The sequence below is a fragment of the Elgaria multicarinata genome, chromosome 5 (genome assembly GCF_023053635.1).
Source record: "Elgaria multicarinata webbii isolate HBS135686 ecotype San Diego chromosome 5, rElgMul1.1.pri, whole genome shotgun sequence".
Taxonomy (NCBI): Eukaryota; Metazoa; Chordata; class Lepidosauria; order Squamata; family Anguidae; genus Elgaria; species Elgaria multicarinata.
Window position 1 is genome coordinate 91,163,304 of NC_086175.1, and position 22,239 is coordinate 91,185,542.

Here is a 22,239-nt window from a genome sequence, read left to right on the forward strand (position 1 = left end):
GATAGCAGCAGTAGTGAAACATGTAGGTTGTGTTCAATGAATTAAGGAGTATATTTGAGGATACTTTTATTATTCATCTTGGTGACAAAGATGTGAGTGCCTTCATAGGGTTTACTGATCAGGTTTGGACGCAGCAATCCATATGCCAACTTGTTAGGCTTTCCAAAAACTTTTTAACAGTCCTCATTGCACCATTTGGATTGGTTAGTAGGATCAGTACCTCATCTAGCTGTTGAGGGACTGTGAAGTGGTGAACTATTTTATATAGTCATCCATATGCTTTCTGTTATTAAAATGCACAGTAAATAAACTCAAGAGTTGCAATATTTAGAATATTTTATTTCAAAATACAATGTGGATGTGGAGGTGTATATTTTCAAACACTAGAATTTGGGTTAGTGGGAGCAGAGAGAATGTAAAAGTATGACTAGAAAGCTTGAAGAGGAAGAAACTGAGTTTAAGAGAACAGGTGACTAATCTTTTTATTGGGAAAAGTTAACATTAGTTTTAGCTGATAATATTGAGTTTTGCATGGCATTATATATATAAAAAATCTGTAAGCAATAGTAATTAAAAGTGTAATTGCTTAAGAATGATCATAGGCCTTCCTAACACATTATAGTATATTAATAAAATTAACGTCATAGAGCTATATCATCCAGTTGAACTATTGGAGTTCATTATTAATATAGTGGCATTAGTTTGACTGTAGCTTTCTAATGAAGTTTGAAAAAGTTTATAGGTTTTCTAATAGGTCTTTGCTGAACACTGCATTTCCTGTAGTATGACTTAACAGTTTGTTCAGGACAATTGGGATTCAGATTAGACACACTTTTAGAATATGTTCTTGCTGTCTCACACCTGCAAGCACTTTATATGGAAATTAATAAACTGGTTTGAACAAGGCATCAGGTTTTTCCTTACAGTTTAAGACCTGGTTCACACATAATGACAAACCATGTTTTGTTGAATTGTGGATCGTTGTTACATGCGAACTCAGAACAATGTGTTGTTAACCACAAACAACCCACGAAGAGAACCCATGTTTGGGTTGTGGACTGTGGATTGTTTAAACCATGGGTTGTTGTCACATGTGAACCCAGAATTGTGGATTTTTCATGGATTCTTTCACCAGGCTAAAGAGGCAGCCAGTAGGAGCTGTCAAATAACCTAGCCTCTTTATATGCCAATACTGTCGTGCTGCACAAGCAGTTGTAATACAGAGAGGGAGCGAGTGAAGATTGGAAACAAACAAACCAGGGACTGAGAAAGAAAACCATGATTTATTTGATCTTCTGCTAGACAAATCCTGAGTAGAGCAACAACTGTGATTTCACTAAACCATGTGTTAGTGTTACATGCGAACCAGGTGTAAATATGTAATGGTTTCCCTAGCACAAACTTGAAAATAATTAAATAGTATCATTTTTTTAAATGTTCAGCATATTAATATTTGCCAATACTAATAATTTTAACATAATTATTTTTACATTAGCTTTAATTCATCTACTAAAATATAGTAAATGGTGCTGTGGGAGAATGCAGATGGCATATCATCTTGCAATCATGACTTGTTGTTGAGAGCAATAATCATGTGTGTCATATCTCTAGAAATGACCCTGATATATTATATTTCAAATGTTGCTTTGCTGCCTGCAGGTCATTTGGTGTAATGGTTATACTAAATCTGCAATAATTTGAGCTGTGCCATACATATCTAAATAAAAGAATGTGTTTGGCATTTATATCTGAACACTCTGGCAGGGTAATAGTGCAGCTGAGTGTGTGGGTGATAGTTTTTCAATAGTAGTGTAATTTGAACGTTCATATACAAATGAACACTGGAGAGACAGAGTTGGGAAGAAAGGTAGCTTTGGGCTGAGAGATACATATGGTGGTTGAAGTTTGAGAAGATGGAAAGAATAAAATGGCTCAGGCTAGTTTTCATTCTGCTGTAAAACCTATGTTGGGGCTGTACCACAATAGGTGCAGGAGAGGCTAACATGGGTGAATACTCCCCTGTACAAATAATACCCCATACACATGGAAAGCTAGTAGTTGAAAATATGAAACATGCAAAATACAATACCTTTTTAATAACACATAAACCTATAGACACATGCAGTACATTGTATTTCCTTTATAGTAGAAGTAACATTGTTTTCTTGCAAGTTAATATATTAAATGTTTGATTTTGACTGTTATAATGCTGTTTACCTCAGTTGAATACTCAAGTGCTTGTAACATTATCAGTTACTAAACAGGACAGGTTATATTTAGCCATGCACTCATTTAGGATCTGTGGTATGATTGCTACAAACAAAATTGCTTCTGCTTACAAAATAGTTTTTTCAGCACCTGAGTGCGACAGAAATGTATCTCAGCTGTTGAAATTAAAATGTGTAGTGAGACTTAGATTGGTTAAGATTTCTTTAAAGGTGATACTTTATGATTGCGGCATTCAAAATACTCATTTAAAGGAAAACTGAATTGTCAGTTGCCAATATCATTAGCAACTGAATTGTCTTTGGAGTATTCTATTGAGGACAGCTGTCCTTAATGTACCAAACAACACTGCAACTGAACAAATGCATCAGTTGTACCCCCTTGAAATCAACAAACTGTGCTAGAGGGGTCACATTATTCAATGATCCACATTGTACCTATGTTTAAAAAGTAGATAAGGTGGCACAATTTCTCCAAAGCTCTTTGCTTCATTTCTGAAATCTCAATTCAGTAAAACAAACTTAAGAGTTAATCAGCTTCAGAAGATGTTAGAACTGGCAGAAATGGCAAAATTTACAGCGATAATGAGAGAAAGGTCAACAGCCATGTTTATGTTATAATGGAAACCATTGATAGATTGTTTGAAAGAGACAGAGAAAAATGATTTATTTGTTTGTGGGTTTTAGGTTAAGAGGGGGGAAGGGAAAACAAATTCTATGAATTCAAGGTTGTAACTTAGGCCGTAGCTAGACCTAAGGTTTATCCCAGGATCATCCTGGGTTCGTCCCTGCCTGAGCGCTGGATGCCTTATGAGGCACTTAGATGAACAGGTTTGACCCCAGGACAATCCTGGGATAAACCTTAGGTCTAGCTACGGCCTTAGGTGGAAGGGTAATTAAGAATATAAGGGGCATTTCAGGCATGGAGAGGACAGAAGAAATATATATCCTAACCTCACCCTTAAATGTTTTTTAGTAATTGTAGTTGTTATACGTAGTTTTGTGGGTATGTACAATGTCTGTGTATGTATTATGTGTGATGCTTGTTTAGACGTTGCTGTTAATAAAATAAAATAATAACAACAAAAAGAGTTAATCAGCTTCAGAGAATAGTTTAGCATGTTTATTTGTTGCTGATTTCCATATAATATTTACTAATGTTACAGTGGAATTGGAGAGGAAAATGAAACAGTTGGAGTAAAAATCACTCCGGGAAATAGCCTAGAAACTAATATATCTTGGGGAAAAAATGTAAAAGGATTATTGCCCAGAAGTTCCTTTAAATGCATCCAGGTGGTGATGAAAGAAATAGTGCCTCGTGTGTGCCTTGATTAAACTAAGCCATAGTGGCTTATTTTGATCATGTGAACCAGATCATTAACTTGCATTCGTGGAGGAACAGGTGATGATAAATTGGATATAGGCAATTCTTCTATTTACAATTACCATCTCATCTAATTATTCATTTCATAAAATGAAGATTTTAATTTATTTTGGCCAGAACATCTAGAAGAATTACTTCTTTGATTGGTAGACTTGGATTATGTTTATGTTTGTTCATTTGTATCTGTAGAAAGAAGTTGTACTTGCAATATTGCTTTATCCATGTTTAATTTATGAAATACAATATCTCAAATCTCATATAGTTTGGAATGTGCCACCTTCATTTAAATGCATTCATTAAACTATAGCAATGGCTAGACCAGGCCTATATCCCGGGATTGTTCCAGGATCATCCCTGTACATCCAAATGACACACAGGGGATCCTGGGAGCAGGCAGGGACAACCCCTCCATTTGCCTGGGATAATCCTTAGGTCTAGCTAACGCCTATGTGCATATCTCTTTTCTTTTGTGGATCTCTTTGTGCAATAATTTGTAAAAGTAAATATCTGGGTTGGGTGTATGCTTATCATTTTTTCTAAGAATCACACAATAATAGAATAGGCATATGAAGGAACTGATGTATGACATGAAAAGAAATTTCTGGAACTCTTGCTTTACAACAGATGGATACAGAATGGCTAATGTTGTACTCCAAATGTATTATCATTATCACTGTATCATGGTGAATCTCTATTACATTTGATGTTTTTATTAAAGCAAAAACAACTAACTCATCTGGAAGTGTCCACTCTTGTCCTTGCAGATGAAACAACAGGAGGGATCAGGGGCATGTGGGATGTACTATTCCTCAAGGAAGGGCCACCAGGGAAAACCAGGACATTTTAATTGCTGAGGCCAGTGGGGCAATCTGCTCAAGTTTGGGGGCGGGTACGTATTGCCTCTGACATTGTACCGGTTGGGTGATGGTGCGCTATGGTTCTTCTGTCTGGACCCTCATTTGTGTGACTCATTGCACATATGGTTGGATAGAACTCGAAAGGAGCTCACTGATTCCCCAGCAAAACCTACAATCTTTTCAGAGGTCCATGTTGACCTTTAAGAATCTTAGCTATGGAGGCCATGCCAAAGAAAGACGAAGAACAATGCAGACAGTTTTGAATTGAAGTTCTTCTGTAAGTATCAAAGTCTGTTTGATAATTGTTCTATTTTTTCTCCAGGAAGAAGAGAATTTATCCAAAGATTAAAACTTGAAGCAACACTGAATGTGCATGACGGCTGTGTAAGTGATTACTTGGTGGTTTTTTAAAGTAATATTTTTAAATGATGCTTGAACAAGAGATTAAAAACTGTACCTTCCGTGTCAAAATGAGCATGTGCTTTTAATAGAAGTATCTACTTACGTTTTAATGTTTTTTAACTAAAAATTATTTTTGTATTCCATCCACCATCATGCAATCAGTAACTTTCTTATGAGGTATATTTAAACCTTTTTGAATGAGGAGAAACTGCACAAAAGCTAGAAAACCACCAAACAATTGGTAGCTGGGGGAAAGGGGGTGGTGAGACCAAGGGAAGAGGCGTGGTCATTTGGAGTACCCAAAGAGAGCTGGATTTGGCCCCTGGACCCAAGGTACCCCACCCTTGCCTTAGATAATTAATATTTGTATTCAGGGGAGGAGATAATTCAGACCATGACCCAGCAGAACTTGGCTAATTTAGTCTGAGGGCATAGCCTGAAGGGGTCGGATGCAGCAGCTTTGTTGAATGAAGCAAAACTGATCTGGGTCTGGTCAGTGCTGAATGGAATACTGCCTGGAAACCCTAAGTATACTGCCATCAGTTCCATGATAAAAGAAAGTCAGGATGTGAATAAGACAGAAACAGATTTATCTATTTTGTACAAAATGACAACTTGGGGATGAACAATATTATTATGATTAAGTATTGAATTTCTGTCAAATAATGACCATTGATTTAGGATCAGAAAAGTGGAAACAATCATGTTACTGTATGACATTATTAAAAAATCTGTGTATATTTTATCTATATAGAGATCTGTATAAAGACTTTGAGGACCTTTCCCCCTGAAATTTAGTTTAGTTTAGTTTTGTATGTTTAATTTTTTTTCCTTTTCTTTGTTTTGTTTTGGAGGTGGAATTATCTTTCCAAAGGGTGTCATTCCTCCAATTATATTTCCAGGGTGTCCATACATTGGAACTTGCTTTATGAATATAGGGAGTGATTGTTTGGTTCTGCCTTGATTCTTCTCATAGGTGGTGTTCTGCAGTCTTAACCAAAGTTGCTGCAGTTTGAAGAGAAATGTACTGCTTATGGAATTCAATTTACAAATGTGCAAGTGGCTGTACAAAGTATATATGTAATTAGCTGTATTAAAATAGTTTCCCACATGCAGAATGTATTCTCTGGGTGAGATATTTTTTTCACGCTATGTTTCTTGCATGAGAATAGCTTTTTCACACTTAAAAGTGGATTTCTGAATCATAGCCCAAAGTAGGATTTTCTCCAGTCACACCTTTTTCCTTTTTTAATTTTTTTTTTTAGTATAGCAGGAATTTAAAAATGGTTAATTTTCAAGGATACCATGTTCTTATCTGGTACATTTAAATGTTTTTAGAATGTCAATATCAGACTGGATACTATAGCTTCCTAACATTAATTCTTTTGAGGATTAATTTTTATTTTAAATATATGCCCACAGGTGAATACAATTTGCTGGAATGATACAGGAGAATATATTTTATCTGGATCCGATGATACTAATCTTGTAATTACTAATCCATATAGTAGAAAGGTAAGATGGTCCGCTGTTCTATTACCCATTCTTTTGGATAGCTTATTTTTTATTTACTTAAAAGATTTTTAACCAATATACAATGTACACACACATAGGCAGCAGCAGCTGATGTTTTTTAAGTACCAAATGCAGACTGAAATAAATGTGTATTCAAGGGTGTGTGTTTTTAAGCCAGCAGTGATGAGGCCATATGTATCTTCCTGGGGTGGAGTTCAAAAGGTGTGGGACTGCAGTGGACAAAGCCCCATCCTACACTTGCCAGCCTAATGGCTCTTGCTGGTAGGCCAGAGAAAAGGGCCTCTCCAGTGCTGCTGTTAATGCTTGGGAAGGCACATAGAGGTTAAGATTTTTTTTAATAAAGTTTCTATTTGAGTGGGGTGCTTTTTTGAAATTGCACATATCCATGGATCTCAAAGTTATTTTTTGTTTTGTTTATCTGTCTGAATAAAAGAGATGCTGCAAAACGTATTAAGCCAAGCAGTACCACGCAAGGCAATTTCCAGTATTACCTTGATACCGTGAATGTTGCTCTTTTCACATGCCCCATGCATAGTCTAGTGCAAATGCTAGATTAAATTCCTCTTCAGTCATAAAATTAACTGTATGGTCTGGAGCAAGTAATTAATTACCCTTCAGCCTAATCTAGCTCAGGCTGGATTATAAAAACAAAGTGATATGGTATGTCCTTATATTTTGGGAATATGATGGGAAAGAAACGTAGTTATGTTATTTTTTCTTATATTACCTAATTTAAAATGTTAACCTAATGAACTATGTTTTCTAGGTTTTAACAACCATTCGCTCAGGACACAGGGCAAATATTTTTAGTGCAAAATTCTTACCGTGCACCAATGATAAGCAGATTGTGTCTTGTTCTGGAGATGGAGTCATTTTTTATACTAATGTTGAGCAGGATGCTGAAACCAACAGACAGTGCCAATTTACGTGCCATTATGGAACTACTTATGAGGTAATGCAATATAATATATATCTTATTACTATAAAGACTGAGTCTGAGTAATAGCTAGCTATTATTTTCATTCTGCAATTGCATAACTTAAAGTTGGAAAAAATACCATCTAGTCCAAATACTCTTGCCTACATTCACCTTTGTTGTTTAAGGAAATTATTTAAGTATTTTTATAGTACTCTATTATCTATATTTATTTATTTATTACATTTCTATACAGCCCAATAACTGAAGCAATACATTTTTCAGTCTGAGGGCTGCATTTCCTTATGGTTAACCTTCCCAGACTGCATGCCACAGGTGGACATCCCCTTGCAAAAAGTGAATGGGGGTGGGGGTGGCTACTCCTTCTCATAAACACATACTCATTCCCCAATTGTGTCCCCTTCCCTCCCATGCTGTGAGCATGCAAATCATCCACCAATGTGGCATTTTGTGCTTGAAAGAAGCCTCCTATTGGTTTCAAAGAAGGCTTCTTTCAAGTCTAATTGCTGAGGGTTGTGGGGTGAAGAAGGTATGACATGGGCTGATCGGGAAGACTGCAGGCTGCATCTGACCCATGGGCCAGAAGTTCCCACTGCTGTTTTAATTAATTTAAAATTATTTTTAGGCAGTCTTTAAGGGTAGAACCCTCTCATTTATACTCTGCCTTTCAGTAACAAATCCTCAAGAACTTAACTGTACAGTTATATTATAATGCAGCTATATGTTATCACTTAGAGAGTTTGTGTATGCAAGTTCTTGTTTTTGAAACCTTTCAATGTTTATAACTAGGTTGCTTATAAAAACTGTTTCAGTTCAAGATATTAATCCCCCCTTACTGGATTCAAAGTTACTATAAAACTATGCTTTCCACTTGTGCCAGAATCCAAAGAGCATCTTCTCTATTTTCCTAGGGCTTGCTCAATAGTTTGTTTTTTACTTTGAACAAGCGGACTTTCATGTCATGTCACAATTGAATTTGATATAACTTTCCATTTCAAATGCAGCTTGACCTAGGCCTCCTTGTCATACAGGACATGTTATACAGTACTTTGGATGCTGGCTTTTATTTTTAAAGCTACTATATATGTTGCTATGTTTAATTGTTCACTTTTTTTTTTGCAGATCATGACAGTCCCAAATGATCCCTATACTTTTTTGTCATGTGGAGAAGATGGCACTGTACGATGGTTTGATACTAGAATCAAGACAAGTTGCACAAAAGAAGATTGTAAAGATGTAAGAGATACTTTTATAAGAGGGTGTGAATAAAGAGCCATATTGTGTTCAGAACCTGGCCTGCTTGGGTGCTGCTGCTAAGGATTCTAGTGAGGTGACCAAGATATGAGAAGACAAAGCTATATAAATGAAAAAAGATAATCTGGTATTTTTGAAATATATATTGTTTATCTGGCATATCATATCTTACAACATTATATGCAGAGATTTTTAAGTTGGATAAGTTTTAGTCTTATGTTTCATAAATTATTTGATATATGTTACAGCAGTTTGTTATGATGCATCCTTTATCTGAATGATAAGAGAACATATGAATTACTTAGGGATGAGTTTTCTGTTTGACTAAGTATTGTCCATATTACTTAAAAAAAAACATTGTTGCCTGAAAGAGTTGCTTCCAAGTATATGTTTTACTTAACTATGTCCCCCGCCCCCCACTCTTATAGATGATAATCAGCATTGCCTTTTTTATGTTGTAGCTATTTTTGGTTCTTAATCTCACTGCATTGCTCGTTACATCCAATTACCTATAACTAGCCCAATCCTTTTAAACTAGCTTAGGCAATACTGTCCTTTTGTGTTTACTTCCTGGCCTCTTTATCTACAAGAAAATCTTAAAACTATCAGACTAAAAGATTGCGTTTGGTTGGTGTTCATGTTCCATGCTTTTGTTCTTCAAGTCCTCCTTCAGTAGTCATTTTTGTCTGTCTTCCAATGTTTAAAATCTTTTTTAATGAGGCCAGATTTACCTTTTTCTAGTACCAGGCCATCTAGATGTAACTTTGGTATTTATTAGTTGGTAGCATTTAATGCTAAGTGTTCATTACTTTTTAAACAAGTGCAGTATTTTTCTTTCATTGTAGGATATCTTAATAAACTGTAGGAGGGCTGCCACCTCTGTAGCTATCTGCCCTCCAATACCATATTACCTTGCAGTTGGTTGCTCTGATAGTTCAGTAAGAATATATGATCGGCGAATGCTTGGCACAAGAGCAACAGGTAGGAGAGTACTTGCATAACATTGTAAAATAGCCTACTTTTGGATACTACAGTTGAAGTTTATAAGATGTGAACCTTTAATGAAGCAATCTAATGAAAAACACTATTTGTACTATTTTTGCTGTTATTTTATTCATATTCCTAATAACCTGAATCACATTTGGGCTGAATGTTTTCTTGCAATGTAGATTAATAGTGTTGATGTTTTAAAAGGATGTGTGGACTATGATTCAGAGACATGTATGAACACTGGCATTATTTTGTGTCCAGTTAAGCAACTCCTCTCACCAAACTGATTTTTAACCTCACTGAATTCTAAAAAACAGTTTTCAGATTGGGTGCAACTTAAGGAAAAGGTTGCATGCCCTCATGGGAATGTTTCCCTTCCATCAGAAGTAATCAGAAGTATTTTTTTCAGTTTGCAGTCATGGTAAATAAACGTAGAAGTGAAATATTGCCTTTAAGTCAGTAATGGAGAACTCCCCATTTGGCCCATGTTCCCTCTAGAGAATCCCTGTTCCAATCTCTGATCACAGTCAAACAGTGCGCAAAGGCACATAGAGGAAGTGCCCAATGTGTCCAGTGCTTGGAGGAGCTGAATCCCTTTCTCCATGCTGAGAAAGAGGTGTGGAATTCAGCACTTCTCTCTACACAAAGAAAGGCAAAATAGGTGGGGTGAAGACATCAGCGGGCACAGCCACAGGACTAATGTCATCTGGCCCATTGAAAACCTGATAGGGGGCAATTCGACCTCCACCTTAAAGAGGTTCCACAGCCCTGCTTTAAAAGGCTGTCATTCTCTCTGTTCAGTGGTTTTGAGAATGATTATCTCAATGTTCATGTTATTATTATTATTATTATTTATTTATTTATTTATATAGCACCATCAATGTACATGGTGCTGTACAGAGTAAAACAGTAAATAGCAAGGCCCTGCCGCATAGGCTTACAATCTAATAAAATCATAGTAAAACAATAAGGAGGGGAAGAGAACAGTAACAAAACAAAGTGGGGTGAAGGCAAGTTGCTGCTCCAAAGAACTTAGAATCTAAAATTTGACTTTGAAGAGTATGGGGGCAAGGGGAAATGCAAGAATATACATTCAATGCACTTATGGGCACAAACTTAGTTTCAGTAGGGGATGAGGACTAAGGGATTCAGTCTGTGCTGGTTGGGGTTACACTGCACTTGAAGACTCCCAATTCTTAGTTTGGGTATACTCCTGGTATACTCCTGGATATGCCCAGGTTTCAGCAGTGGCCAGGAGTGCACTTGCACAGCTGAAGCTAGTAAACCAACTGTGCCCATTCTGGAGAGGTCTCATCTGGCCATAGTGACACATGCTTTAGTTTTGACTGCTTTAATACACTCTTGCCTTTGAAAAGTGTTCAGAAACTTCAGCTGGTCCTGATAAGGCCAAACCATTGACTGGAACTGTTTATGACCTATCAAGCCCTATACAAGGACAAGGCTATCTGAAAGACCGCATTCTCCCATACAAGCCTGCCCAGGTTTTAATCTCTTCAGGGGACCCCTCTCTCAGTCCCACTGCCAGAAGAGGCATGTTTGATGATAATGCGAGACAGGTCCTTATCGGTGGTCATTCCTAGACTGTGGAACCTCCTGTTGAGAGAGACTAAATTGGCTGCCTCTTTGTTCTCCTTCCGTCCACAGACAGAGACATTTTTATTCTGGCAGGCCTTTGGCATGGAAGCTGGTCTGCTGCTGAAGGGGGTTTTCACTGGTTGGGTGTTGTTTATTTCTTGTACTGTTGTATTTTTAATTTTGTTTTTAATTTTTGTTTAATTGTTGTCTCTATTTTATTATTAGCTACCTTGAGTGCCATTCTTTGTGGAAAGCGATGGGTGTAATTTAATAAATAAGGGTTATGGATGCAGCTAAAGTGAAGGCTATAGAAACCATTGCTCTCTTGTTTGTTAGAAACTATCATGAGATGTGCAAAAAGCAGGTGGTTAGCAAAGAATACTTCTGTAGGTAGAGTGAGGTTAATGTAAGTACTATGGAACTGTTCTATTGTTGTTGTTGTTGTTATTATTATTATTATTATTAGAGTATTTTTATCCTGCACCTCAGCCAAAAGGCTCTCGGAGCGGCTTACAATTTATCAATAAAGAAGACACCTTCCTATCTCTCCCCTCTCATCTCACACTATTGCCCCGCTCGTGCTCTTCGCTCCTCTGATGCCATGTTTCTCGCCTGCCCAAGGGTCTCTACTTCCCTTGCTCAGCTTCGTCCATTTTCTTCTGCTGCCCCTTATGCCTGGAACGCTCTTCCAGAACATTTGAGAACTACAACTTCAACCGCAGCTTTTAAAGCTCAGCTAAAACCTTTTCTTTTTCCTAAAGCTTTTAAAACTTGATTTTGTTCTGACTTTATACTGTTAGTTTTACCCTACCCTGTGCCTGTTTACCCTACCCTGTGCCTGTTTGCTTTCTCTTCCCCTCCTTATTGTTTTATTATGGTTTTATTAGAATGTAAGCCTATGCGGCAGGGTCTTGCTATTTACTGTTTTACTCTGTACAGCACCATGTACATTGATGGTGCTATATAAATAAATAAATAATAATAATAATAATAATAATAATAATAATAATAATAATAACAGTCCCTATCCTCAGGCTTACATTCTAAAGATCTATAGTCTCATTGTGATATTAGTAGTCTGAACCTAAAGAATTTCTGTTTATTAAAATACTCTTAACTATTAGTACTGTTTGTGTTCCCAAGTAAGAAATTAAGTTAAGTGGATAGGAAAATAGTAGTGCTGCACTTAATGTTTGCAAGCATTTTCAGCACAAAAGGGGTGCATTCAATTTTTCGACCTTCTTTACACTGAATGGGTGAATAATTTCACCACATTGTGCCCTCCCCTCAAAAAAAAAAAAAAATCAGCAAAATCAGGAGGAGCAGCGTTTGGGGTTTTAAATTTCAGGAATAAATGAGTAATGGATCATGATTGATTTTTATAACATTATGCATGGTGTGAAGAAAGAATAGAGAAACACAAGGCTGGATTAGTTAAAAGTTTGATATGATCAAACAGAACTTTTATGGTGGGGGGGGGTCAGTTTGCAGAGGGTTTTGCAAAAAGCACCAACCCCATTTCAGCTTAGGACTAGATAAGAGATAGTTGTATTGATTTGCATATGTGTAATGGAAAAGAACTCTTTTTTCATGTAGGTAATTATGCAGGTCGGGGTACTACAGGATTGGTGGCACGTTTTGTTCCTCCACATCTTAACAACAAATCCTGTAGGGTAACATCTCTGTGCTACAGTGAAGATGGGCAAGAAATTCTTGTGAGCTATTCTTCAGACTATATATACTTATTTGATCCCAAGGATGACACAGCTAGAGAACTTAAAGTTCCTTCTGCGGAAGAACGCAGAGAAGAAGTGAGTATTTTATGGTGACTGGTGTTAATGTTTTGATGGCAACAGAGATTAGCTTTATTGAAAAATGCTCATTTTAAAATTGCAGTTGCTGAAAGTGGGTATTAGATCAGTTGAATGCAAGGCATGGATCGAGGCCTTTAAATGGTGGCTACGACTCCACTTCCTTGCAGCTCCTGGTAGCTATCTCTTTTTACTGCTCTCAGATTCCTATGTCACTCGTTGGATGAGAGGGATTGAGAAGAAGCTACATAGGCTGGGTTTCTCCGTGGATGTTGTGGGCAACTATGGGCTCCAGAAGGCCCAATCTCTCGTTGTTCAAAGACTAATAGATCTAGATCTACAGCATTTAAGAACTGCTGCTAACAAATCTTGCTCTCCATTCCTCTACAATAATTTTAATAACTATGGACTCACTGCAGCTTCATATCTGTTTGCTTTAACCATTCCTAAGTATAGGAGAGCATTTACCCTTGCTCGCTTTAATGTGTTGCCATCAACATTACTAGAAGGACGATTTAGTAAAATCCCGGTTAATGAACGGATATGTCCCTCTGGTTCTGGAGCGATAGAATCTGTTGAACATGTCACTTTGCATTGTAACATGTATGAGGAATGCAGAAAAAAGTTAATCTTCCTTTATTAACAGCCTTTTCTGGATGTAACCCCACAACATTGGTATTAATCTGTTTAAGGGATGTGTCCTCCCATATAACTGAAAGGGTCTCTAAGTTTCTCATACCCTCAATGCAAATTAGAAAAATAACGCTGCAATCCTTCTGAGAGGAGTAACTCACTAAGCTGGATTTTGTTTTTATGTCACTTTTTATCTATCCTTTGCATGTTTTGGTGTTGATTTTGCTGGTCTGCGACCGTAATAAATAACAATTTGAATTTAAAAATTAAAAAAAAATTAGTGTCTTTTTAAATGATCTTTTACATAAGATTTTGAAAAAACAAACATAAAAATATCATTAGATAATTTTAGATGTTACATTATCAAACAAGAATTGTGCTTGAAGATTCCTAGAATTGAAATTCTGCTAAGTGAAGGAAATCAGATATCTCTGGTATTACATTGAGTAACTTCAGTGGTTGGAGTCTAACTTTGAACAGTGTGAAAATGAATATTTGCCTTTTTGTTTGTTTATAAAGTTCTTCTGAAGTTTCCTCTTTAAATTCATGAGCCTTATGTGTACTCTTATATTTGCTTTTTTTAAAAAAAAGTGAAGTAACCTGTCCCTTCTGGGAGATCAGTTAGTTAACACATAATTCAAACCATGGTTAATACAACTGGGAAGCATTTGTTAAAAATGGTAATAGTATAGTGTACATATGCAATAATATTTGTTTATGCATCTTTGGCACTATGTAGTATACAAAACATTAAAAATGTAAGTTAAATTTTGCCCATAGTCTGAAAGAACAAACATAAAAGAAAGGAGAGAGAGAGGAGGAGGAGAAATGAATTGTAGGAGGGGTGCTGTGAGTGTAGTACCTTGGAGTTACAATGCAGTAAAAAAATGAAACAGTGGAAGAACCTGTGAAATAAACCTACCTGACTAACAAATATTTGAATAATTGTGTTAAATATACTCTTTCGTTTGCAGTGGGTCTATGTTAATGGGAATGACAGTTTACTCGCTAAGCCCAAATTTCACTGCCTGTCATTAATAGCAAGTCAGATGTGGCTGGCCTGCCTTCTATGTTTTAAAGTACAGTAAAAAAATATCTTAGGTAACTACCTACATTAGACAAGGGATAAATCATGAGCAAATTGCAAATAAATTTAAGAGATTTCTGATTTGCCATGCTCTACTGATACCATGAATACCTTCACTAGTAAACTGGTTCTCCAGAGTGCCAGTCTGTGCCATGTTCTGGCGCAGAAACTTTCTGGACCAGTTTTAGAATATGAAATTCTACTCTAGATATAGAAGCAACCATGTGTTGATAACAGAATGTTTCCTTGAAGACAGAAATAGTAACATAAAGAATTCATTTGGCACAATTTATAAGAATTCCTCAATACTACTTCCCCCAAAATGTGTTCTGCTCTACATGTGACACAAAAGGAAGGATGTGATGTTAGCAAGCTGTATGTAAACGGAAATATTTTTTCATACAGAATATATAAGATATATGAATGTATGGACCTCCCCACCCCCCACCCACATTATTGACATAAAGTTAGCTCTCTTAAATTCTGCAAAATCAGTAACTGGAATTCAAAGAACCACACAACTAGTTCACACATCCTACTAGGGTTTCCATTTATTGAAAAACAGGCCATATGTGTGGGTGCACACAAGACTGTTACCTAAATATTCACATATCAAATCCTGTTTGAAACTGCAGAGGGGGAGTGTTAAAATGAATTTTTATCATTTTTTCTTTCAGAAATATACAGTACATTTAAACACTTTGGAAAATGGACATTAATATATAATGTTGCCCTGTTCACCTGTTATCCTCTGTAACTGAAAAGACTACCTGGAGTTGGACTTATGGCTGGAATCCTGTGCCCAGAAACAAAGTCTCACAGGATAAAGCAGAGACATAAACTATAGTGAGGTTGTGGGGAGGCAACTAGCTGAAAACAATGGAACAAAAAGGTCTTTAACCACCCAAGTTCCAATTACAAGGTAGCTCTTAGGCAGTATAAATATCACAAAAGAAGTGACTACTTATAGTTGCCTTTTATGAGTTTATATATATATATGAGTGTATCGATTCTTTCCCACTCTCATGCTAAAATTCTTGCATGCATTGATAAAGAAAGACTAGTAAATGTCTTAGTGCAACCTTCCTACTTATTAGGGTTTGAAGCTGAATAAAGAATCCTTAAGAAGCAAACCTGATTAGCTTTAACTACAGTTAACATCAGTGCTGACATTTCCCTTGTTGGAGGTTAAAGCAGAAGGGACAGTTTCCTCTGGAGATGGGAGAGACTATAAGGAGGGAGTGTGCAATCCAGCAGCCTGCTCCCAGTCTTTGTCATGGCCTCGATCCAAAGTCCTCCATGACTAGTTCCATTCATCCAAGCATATAACCAGCACCCCTCCATACTGCATGGCATTGGCATATGTCTTTTGAAATTGAAGAAAGTTTGGAAAGCAAGTTGTGATATTGCATTGATTAGAAAGTCTGCCACTCAAAAGAAAATGTTAAAAATGCCATTGGCTATGCCCAAACTCTTCAGTGCATTTAAAGTGCCCATGAATAACATTCCAGACAGATTATGGCTGCATTGGCTCTCTCTGGTTTCTTTCCCAACCTGAATTAGGAATAAAACTGAGGTTTCCAGTTCGTTTAATTTAATAAGAATTCTATAGTCAAAAATCTTGGGCTCCTGCAGTAAAAGTGTGATAATTTCAGCTTTGGTTTATGTAATGCTTCTGCTTTTTCAACTTACTTTTGCTGCAAACGTTTTGTTCTATTTCTATCTTAAATGTCCCTGCTTGCCTTTATTTCTCTAGTTGCGACAGCCTCCTGTCAAACGTTTGCGATTAAGAGGAGATTGGTCAGATACTGGACCAAGAGCAAGGCCTGAAAGTGAAAGAGAGAGAGATGGTAATGTGCTTGGTTTTTTGATAATATGCTTAGGTTTTTTTTGTAATAAGCTTGGGTTTTTGCTTCCTGATTTCAATTCACAATATTAATCATGCCAATTTTATTAACATTATATGTTAAATGCACAGTGCCTCTATAAATTTAGATATTAGCTACGTTTGGATGATGTGGCTTTGTAAACCACAGTACCGTATTTCTTCGATTGTAAGACGCCATTGATTGTAAGACACACACTAATTTCAGTATCACCAACAGAAAAAAAAAAACCTAAGACAAACCTGCGATTCTAAGACGCACCCCATTTTTAGAGATGTTTATATGGGGAAAAAAGTGTGTCTTAGAATCGAAGAAATAGGGTATATGAAGTTGTGGACAAGCGTTCTTTCTTCTCCCCTCCTTCTATCACATACCAGTTTTGGTGCAGAGATTCTTATTTGCATCAAACCAATTTTCTCTATTCCATCCAAACTGGGGGACTCTGAACTAATGTTAGTTAACAAACTAGGATAATGAGTGTTTGCCCCAAACTCTGGAGTTTATTTTATTTATTTATTTGTTTGTTTGTTTGTTTGTTTATTATAGCACTTTTATCCCGCCCTTTAGCCAAAAAGGCTCTCAAGGCATCTTACAAAAATATTTCATAGGATAGTCCCTGCCCACAGGTTCGCAATCTAAAAAACATGACACAAAAGGAATCAGTTACTAACAGCACAATCCTGTATATGTCCACTCAGAGGTAAACCCCACTAAATTCAGTGGGGATTACTGCCAAATTAGTGGCTATAGAACTGCAGCTGAAGTTACCAATCCAGGACTGTGAGGTTGTTTGCATGACAGGGCAGCCCATCTTGGGTGATTTAACCCACAGTGAGGCTTTGGCATGTGCAGTGTTTGTGTGACTACCATGTTGAATATGTAATCCCCGCTTGGGGCTGGCATGTTGTGCGGACTTGAGGAGCATGGATTCTACAAGGGTTAAACGAGTTTTACGAGGGTTTTGAGCAAGGATTGGATATAGTAATTGGCACCCACAGCATATCATCCAAACCCAGTGTATGGGTTGTATCCAGTGGTATCTGTCAGTCAATGGAACAGCATTCTTTAGCGGAACATAGTCTTCCTCTCCTTCCTCCCCTAAAATTCTTCTGTGATTAGTTAGGGATTAGTTCTGTGATTCCCTCAATTCTCTGGAGCAGAATTTAGGGAAGTGTGCAGTGGGGAAGAGGGGAAGGGAAAGTTCAGTTGTGTGAGCAGCAGTCTGCACTTGCAACATTGGATATTACCCAATGATTTTTTTAAATGAGGTGTCAAGAGGTGCCCTAAAATTAATTTTCTGTCTTTGAAAGACTCTGCACAAAAAATAATCACATGATAAACTTGTTTCTGGACTATACCACTTTGAGCTGCGAGTATGAATTAGGTGTGTGATTGTTCCCCGATAGAAAAGAAACCCTACACACAGGAAACTAAAACATCAGGGAGGAGGTTAGGCATAAATCTTTGATGTGTAGATTTGCATGTGAAAGGAGATATATTTTAAAATATTAAATTATACAATCCTCAATCTATCAGTCTGAAGAGGGTTAGTCTAGTAGATTTACCATGTGCAGAGTGGATAAAATGTATGTTTTAAATAAACAACAAGAATCTGGACATGAACAGCCTGTTTTATCATGCATACGTGTACCAAATGTATGTTACAATATTAAGGGCTTGTGACCATACTGACTTGAGCAATCTCAGGCTGACAAAAAGCTAGTGAGAGCTTGTAAGAAAAGGCTTTATTACTGGAAAAACCTGAAAGATGGAATTTGCTTCAAGTAAACAAGGCTCTACTATCTGTCTAACCAAATGTCACTTTTAGCCGGGGATAACATTTAACGGAACAAGGGTTGTAAATAACAGATCATGTTAAAGACTTGGGACTCTAGGTCTCTGCCAAGCTGTGAAACATGGCTACTGAAATTATCTGTCTTAAATTCTAATAGAAACAAATGTAATAGAAATAACAATGCTCATAGTGATATGGCAGCTTCTGGAGTGTTTTGCTTGCTAAAGAAAAGGTGGGTATCGCATTTACTGCCTTTGACCCTCTTCCCCCCCCTTCCTACCTCTTCCTTACTCTTTTATTTTCTGTTTTCCAACAACTTGTGAGATGGATAGTAGAAACATGGTACAATTGGACAGTAATTATGAAATAAAGCATTGCATAATTTACCACCATTCAGTTTACAAAAATTAGTAAAGCATGAAATATTAGAAAGACAATACCATTGTTGCTGTTTGACTTGTAGTAGAAGGCTACAAGAGAGGGAGCCTTCTCAGTTGTGGTGCCTCGGTACTTGGCGCCTATGCTGTTATCTTTTTGGCACCAGGCAAAGACCTTTTTTTCCCCTCAGGTATTATCGGTTTTGTGTGTGTGTGTGTGTGTGTGTGTGTGTGTGTGTATGTAGTGAGAAAAAGTTTGTGAACCCTAGTGATAATTACGGAAATTCCATAGTTTTACCATGATAGTCTTCATGAATCAAAGCCAGCCCTTTTCTAAATATCCATTAGGGTTTATATTAACCAATTCCATATATTGTGAAATAAAACAATGTATCAATTAGGCGAACAATGAGTACTTAAGAGGCAGGGTATATGCAAAGGTAAGTGAATTAAAGGGAATAATTAGAACCAGATGTTTAAGTAATTAAGATCTTCAGGGGTGAGTTTGGGAGGCCCCACCCTATAAAAAGGATCAGAAACTTTGTGAATTTGGTCTTCACCATATGGTTGTGTGGACACACCTCATACCACGATGAAAGGATATCTCTGGAGGGCCTCAGAAAAAGCAGTTATTGCAGTTATAAAACCATTTCTAAAGATTTGGGGCTCCACCAATCCACTGTCAGATAAAGTCTACAAATGGACAAGGTTCAAGACCACAATCACTCTACTGAGGGGTGGTCATTGTACTAAAATCTGTCCAAGAACAAATTGGCACATTACCCAGGAAGTTAAAAAGAATCCCAGAGTAACATTGAAGGATCTGCAGGCCACTCTTGCCTTGACTATTATAAGTGTTCATAACGCAACTCAACAATCAGAAAGACTGAAACAAGAATAGTGTTCATGGGAAGATAGCTAGGAGCAAACCACTGCTCTCTAAAAAGCACATTGCTGCCTGTTTTAAGTTTGGTAAAGATCACACAGATGATCCCAAAGAACTTCTGGAACAATGTTCTCTGGACAGACGAGCCAAAGGTAGGACTTCTTGGTCTCAATAAAAAATGTTATTTGGCAAAAAACAAACACTGCATTGGAACAGAAGAACTTCATCTCAACTGTCAAACGTGGTAGGAATGTGATGGTTTGGGCCTGCTTTGCCATTGACGCAACCGTGAATTCTGCAGTGTATCAAAAGATTCTAGATGAGAATGTCAGGCCATCTGTCTGTGAGCTGAAGCTGAACCAAAAGTGGGTCTTGCAACAAGACGATCTTAAACATACAAGCAGATACAAAAAAAAATGGCTGCAGAAGAAGAACTTCCATGTTTTAGAATGGCCTACTCAAAGTCCAGACCTAAACCCCATTGAAATTTTGTGGCGGGACCTGAAGCAAGCTGTTTATGCAAGGAAGCCCTCAAATGTCACTGAGCTGAAGCAGTTCTATAAGGAGGGAGGGATGGGCCACAATTCCTCAAAAGGGACGTGGGAGACTGACCAACAGTTACAAGAAATGCTTACTTGAAGTCATTGTTGCCACTGAGAACTGAATCTAATGTTATGGCTAAATAAATGTGGCTAAATCAGTTGTGGCTAAATAAATGTTTAAAACACATATTTGTGTGTCATTTGTTTAATCGTGTTATCTATTTTTCTTTATCTAGGATTATGGTGTTAAATTCAGATCTAATAGCATTTTAGGTGACAATCCTAAAGGGTTCACAAACTTTTTCTCATTATTGTATGTCCTGTATTCTTTTTTCTTTCTTTTTTTTTCTTTTTTCTTTTTTTTTGGTATGCATTTCAGCTTTATGTAATTTACACGGAGAACTCTTTATTGCGCAGATTATAAATAAAATAAAATATTCAAATTGCATTTTAGTTTAGTGTCATTTTGAGGAATTGTTTTCTCTTTTCAGAAATGTAAATATACAATATTTCAGGTAGTGAAAGGGAAAAAAAAGTACTGTGCTACTTTGCAGTAAAAGGATTAACATCTCTGTTTATACATAGGTGAACAGAGCCCTAATGTTTCACTAATGCAAAGGATGTCAGACATGTTGTCAAGATGGTTTGAAGAAGCAAGTGAAGTTGCACAGAGTAACAGAGGAAGAGGACGATCTCGGTCTAGAGGTGAATGCTTTTAACAGCTTTCAACATGAAATGACAAGCGAATTTTTATATAAGAAAAGACAGTCTTTTTAAGGCTGCAAACTCAGCTGTGTCACTTTCACTTAATGTACTGTACTGAAGACATTATTTGTGCTAAATAAGTAGCATAGCATGGTGTCTTTTTTTTTAAAAAAAAAGTTAAATTGCTGGGTTTTCCCCAAAGGTGGAACCAGTAGATCAGATGTTTCTGCTGCTGGCGGTCTCTTGACAAGTGCTGAAACGGAGGCCACAATGGAAGTAGACGGTCCTGAACAGCTCCAGTCATCGTCATCTACAATTTCTGCTCAGGCTCCCTCAACATCTTCCTCAACAGAAAGTCCCCCTTCTACTTCTTTACTGTCCTCTCCTGACAATGAACAAAGACCTTCCTTGGAGACCCCTGCACCTCCTACACTCCATCAGTCTGGTATGCTCTAATTAAAGTTTCCCCTTAAAACACTTTAGGTATCTCATCTATAGAGGCTTGTTGAATATTTGGTATTACTGCAGTGTGGATTTATTATACCAATATTCTACAAAGATGTGTGTGTAACTGTGAAGGACCACATACTCCCAAAGAGAGGAAGTACCAAGTGGAATGACTAATCTTGTAGATTTAAAGACTACCATTATTTTCATCAACCTTTCACTCAAGGCTCTACAAGGTTGGAGTTTGGCTGTAATTTGCTATGACACAGTCAGTCGTCTGTTGTGACCTGTCCCCAGAAAGGTATGGGGTAAAGTGTCCTTACGTGTCGCCTATCACTAGGACTCTCCCCCCAACCCCAGCATTATAACACATCTTTGATGATACAGTGACTATTCCTGAATTGCAAGCTGTCTCCAAACATTTGGTTCACAATTTCCTGACTGTCTGGGGCTAAACTTGAAATTATTTTGATCAAAGTTATTTTGACTAAAATCTCTTTTGCACAGATAATGTATTACATCTGAAGTAACTCCATTTTATAACTTGTGAGGGTTCACATGAAGATAGCTTGATAAGGAAAGTGGAAATATTGGGTAGGATCTAAGAGCTACTTTACATGTACATAGACGTAGGCATGTTTAGTGGAATTATTGTACTTTGAATATCAAGACACTGATGCCATATCACAAATTGCTTTTCAAAGTAATCTAATTTTCAAAAGCTTTTTATATAGCGAGAGGACTTATTACTTAAGAAACATGAGTACAAAGACCCCTTGGACATGCAGAACTGGTTGTATGATTCTTAAGTGCTAGCCATTGTAGTTGTATAGTTATATTAAGTAATCTGCCAAACAGCTATTATCTCTTTAATTGCACTAATCATAAG

The 22,239-nt window shown here is 37.0% G+C and overlaps 1 protein-coding gene across 6 annotated transcripts in view; it reads left to right on the top strand.

The window, feature by feature from the left end:
• The window catches only part of DCAF6 (DDB1 and CUL4 associated factor 6), a 50,938-nt gene that overhangs the window by 2,775 nt on the left and 25,924 nt on the right, over positions 1 to 22,239 (top strand). For 4 of the 6 annotated variants that reach the window (XM_063126807.1, XM_063126812.1, XM_063126806.1 and 1 more), the window contains exons 2-10: positions 4,789 to 4,850; positions 6,291 to 6,383; positions 7,171 to 7,356; positions 8,464 to 8,577; positions 9,441 to 9,576; positions 12,778 to 12,992; positions 16,469 to 16,562; positions 20,784 to 20,903; positions 21,106 to 21,348. In XM_063126807.1, the coding sequence (XP_062982877.1) occupies positions 4,789 to 4,850; positions 6,291 to 6,383; positions 7,171 to 7,356; positions 8,464 to 8,577; positions 9,441 to 9,576; positions 12,778 to 12,992; positions 16,469 to 16,562; positions 20,784 to 20,903; positions 21,106 to 21,348 (1,263 nt within the window). Of the gene's footprint in view, positions 1 to 4,400; positions 4,499 to 4,788; positions 4,851 to 6,290; positions 6,384 to 7,170; positions 7,357 to 8,463; positions 8,578 to 9,440; positions 9,577 to 12,777; positions 12,993 to 16,468; positions 16,563 to 20,783; positions 20,904 to 21,105; positions 21,349 to 22,239 lie in introns of those variants that run through there. The other 2 variants (XM_063126810.1, XM_063126811.1) reach the window with 1 other exon arrangement.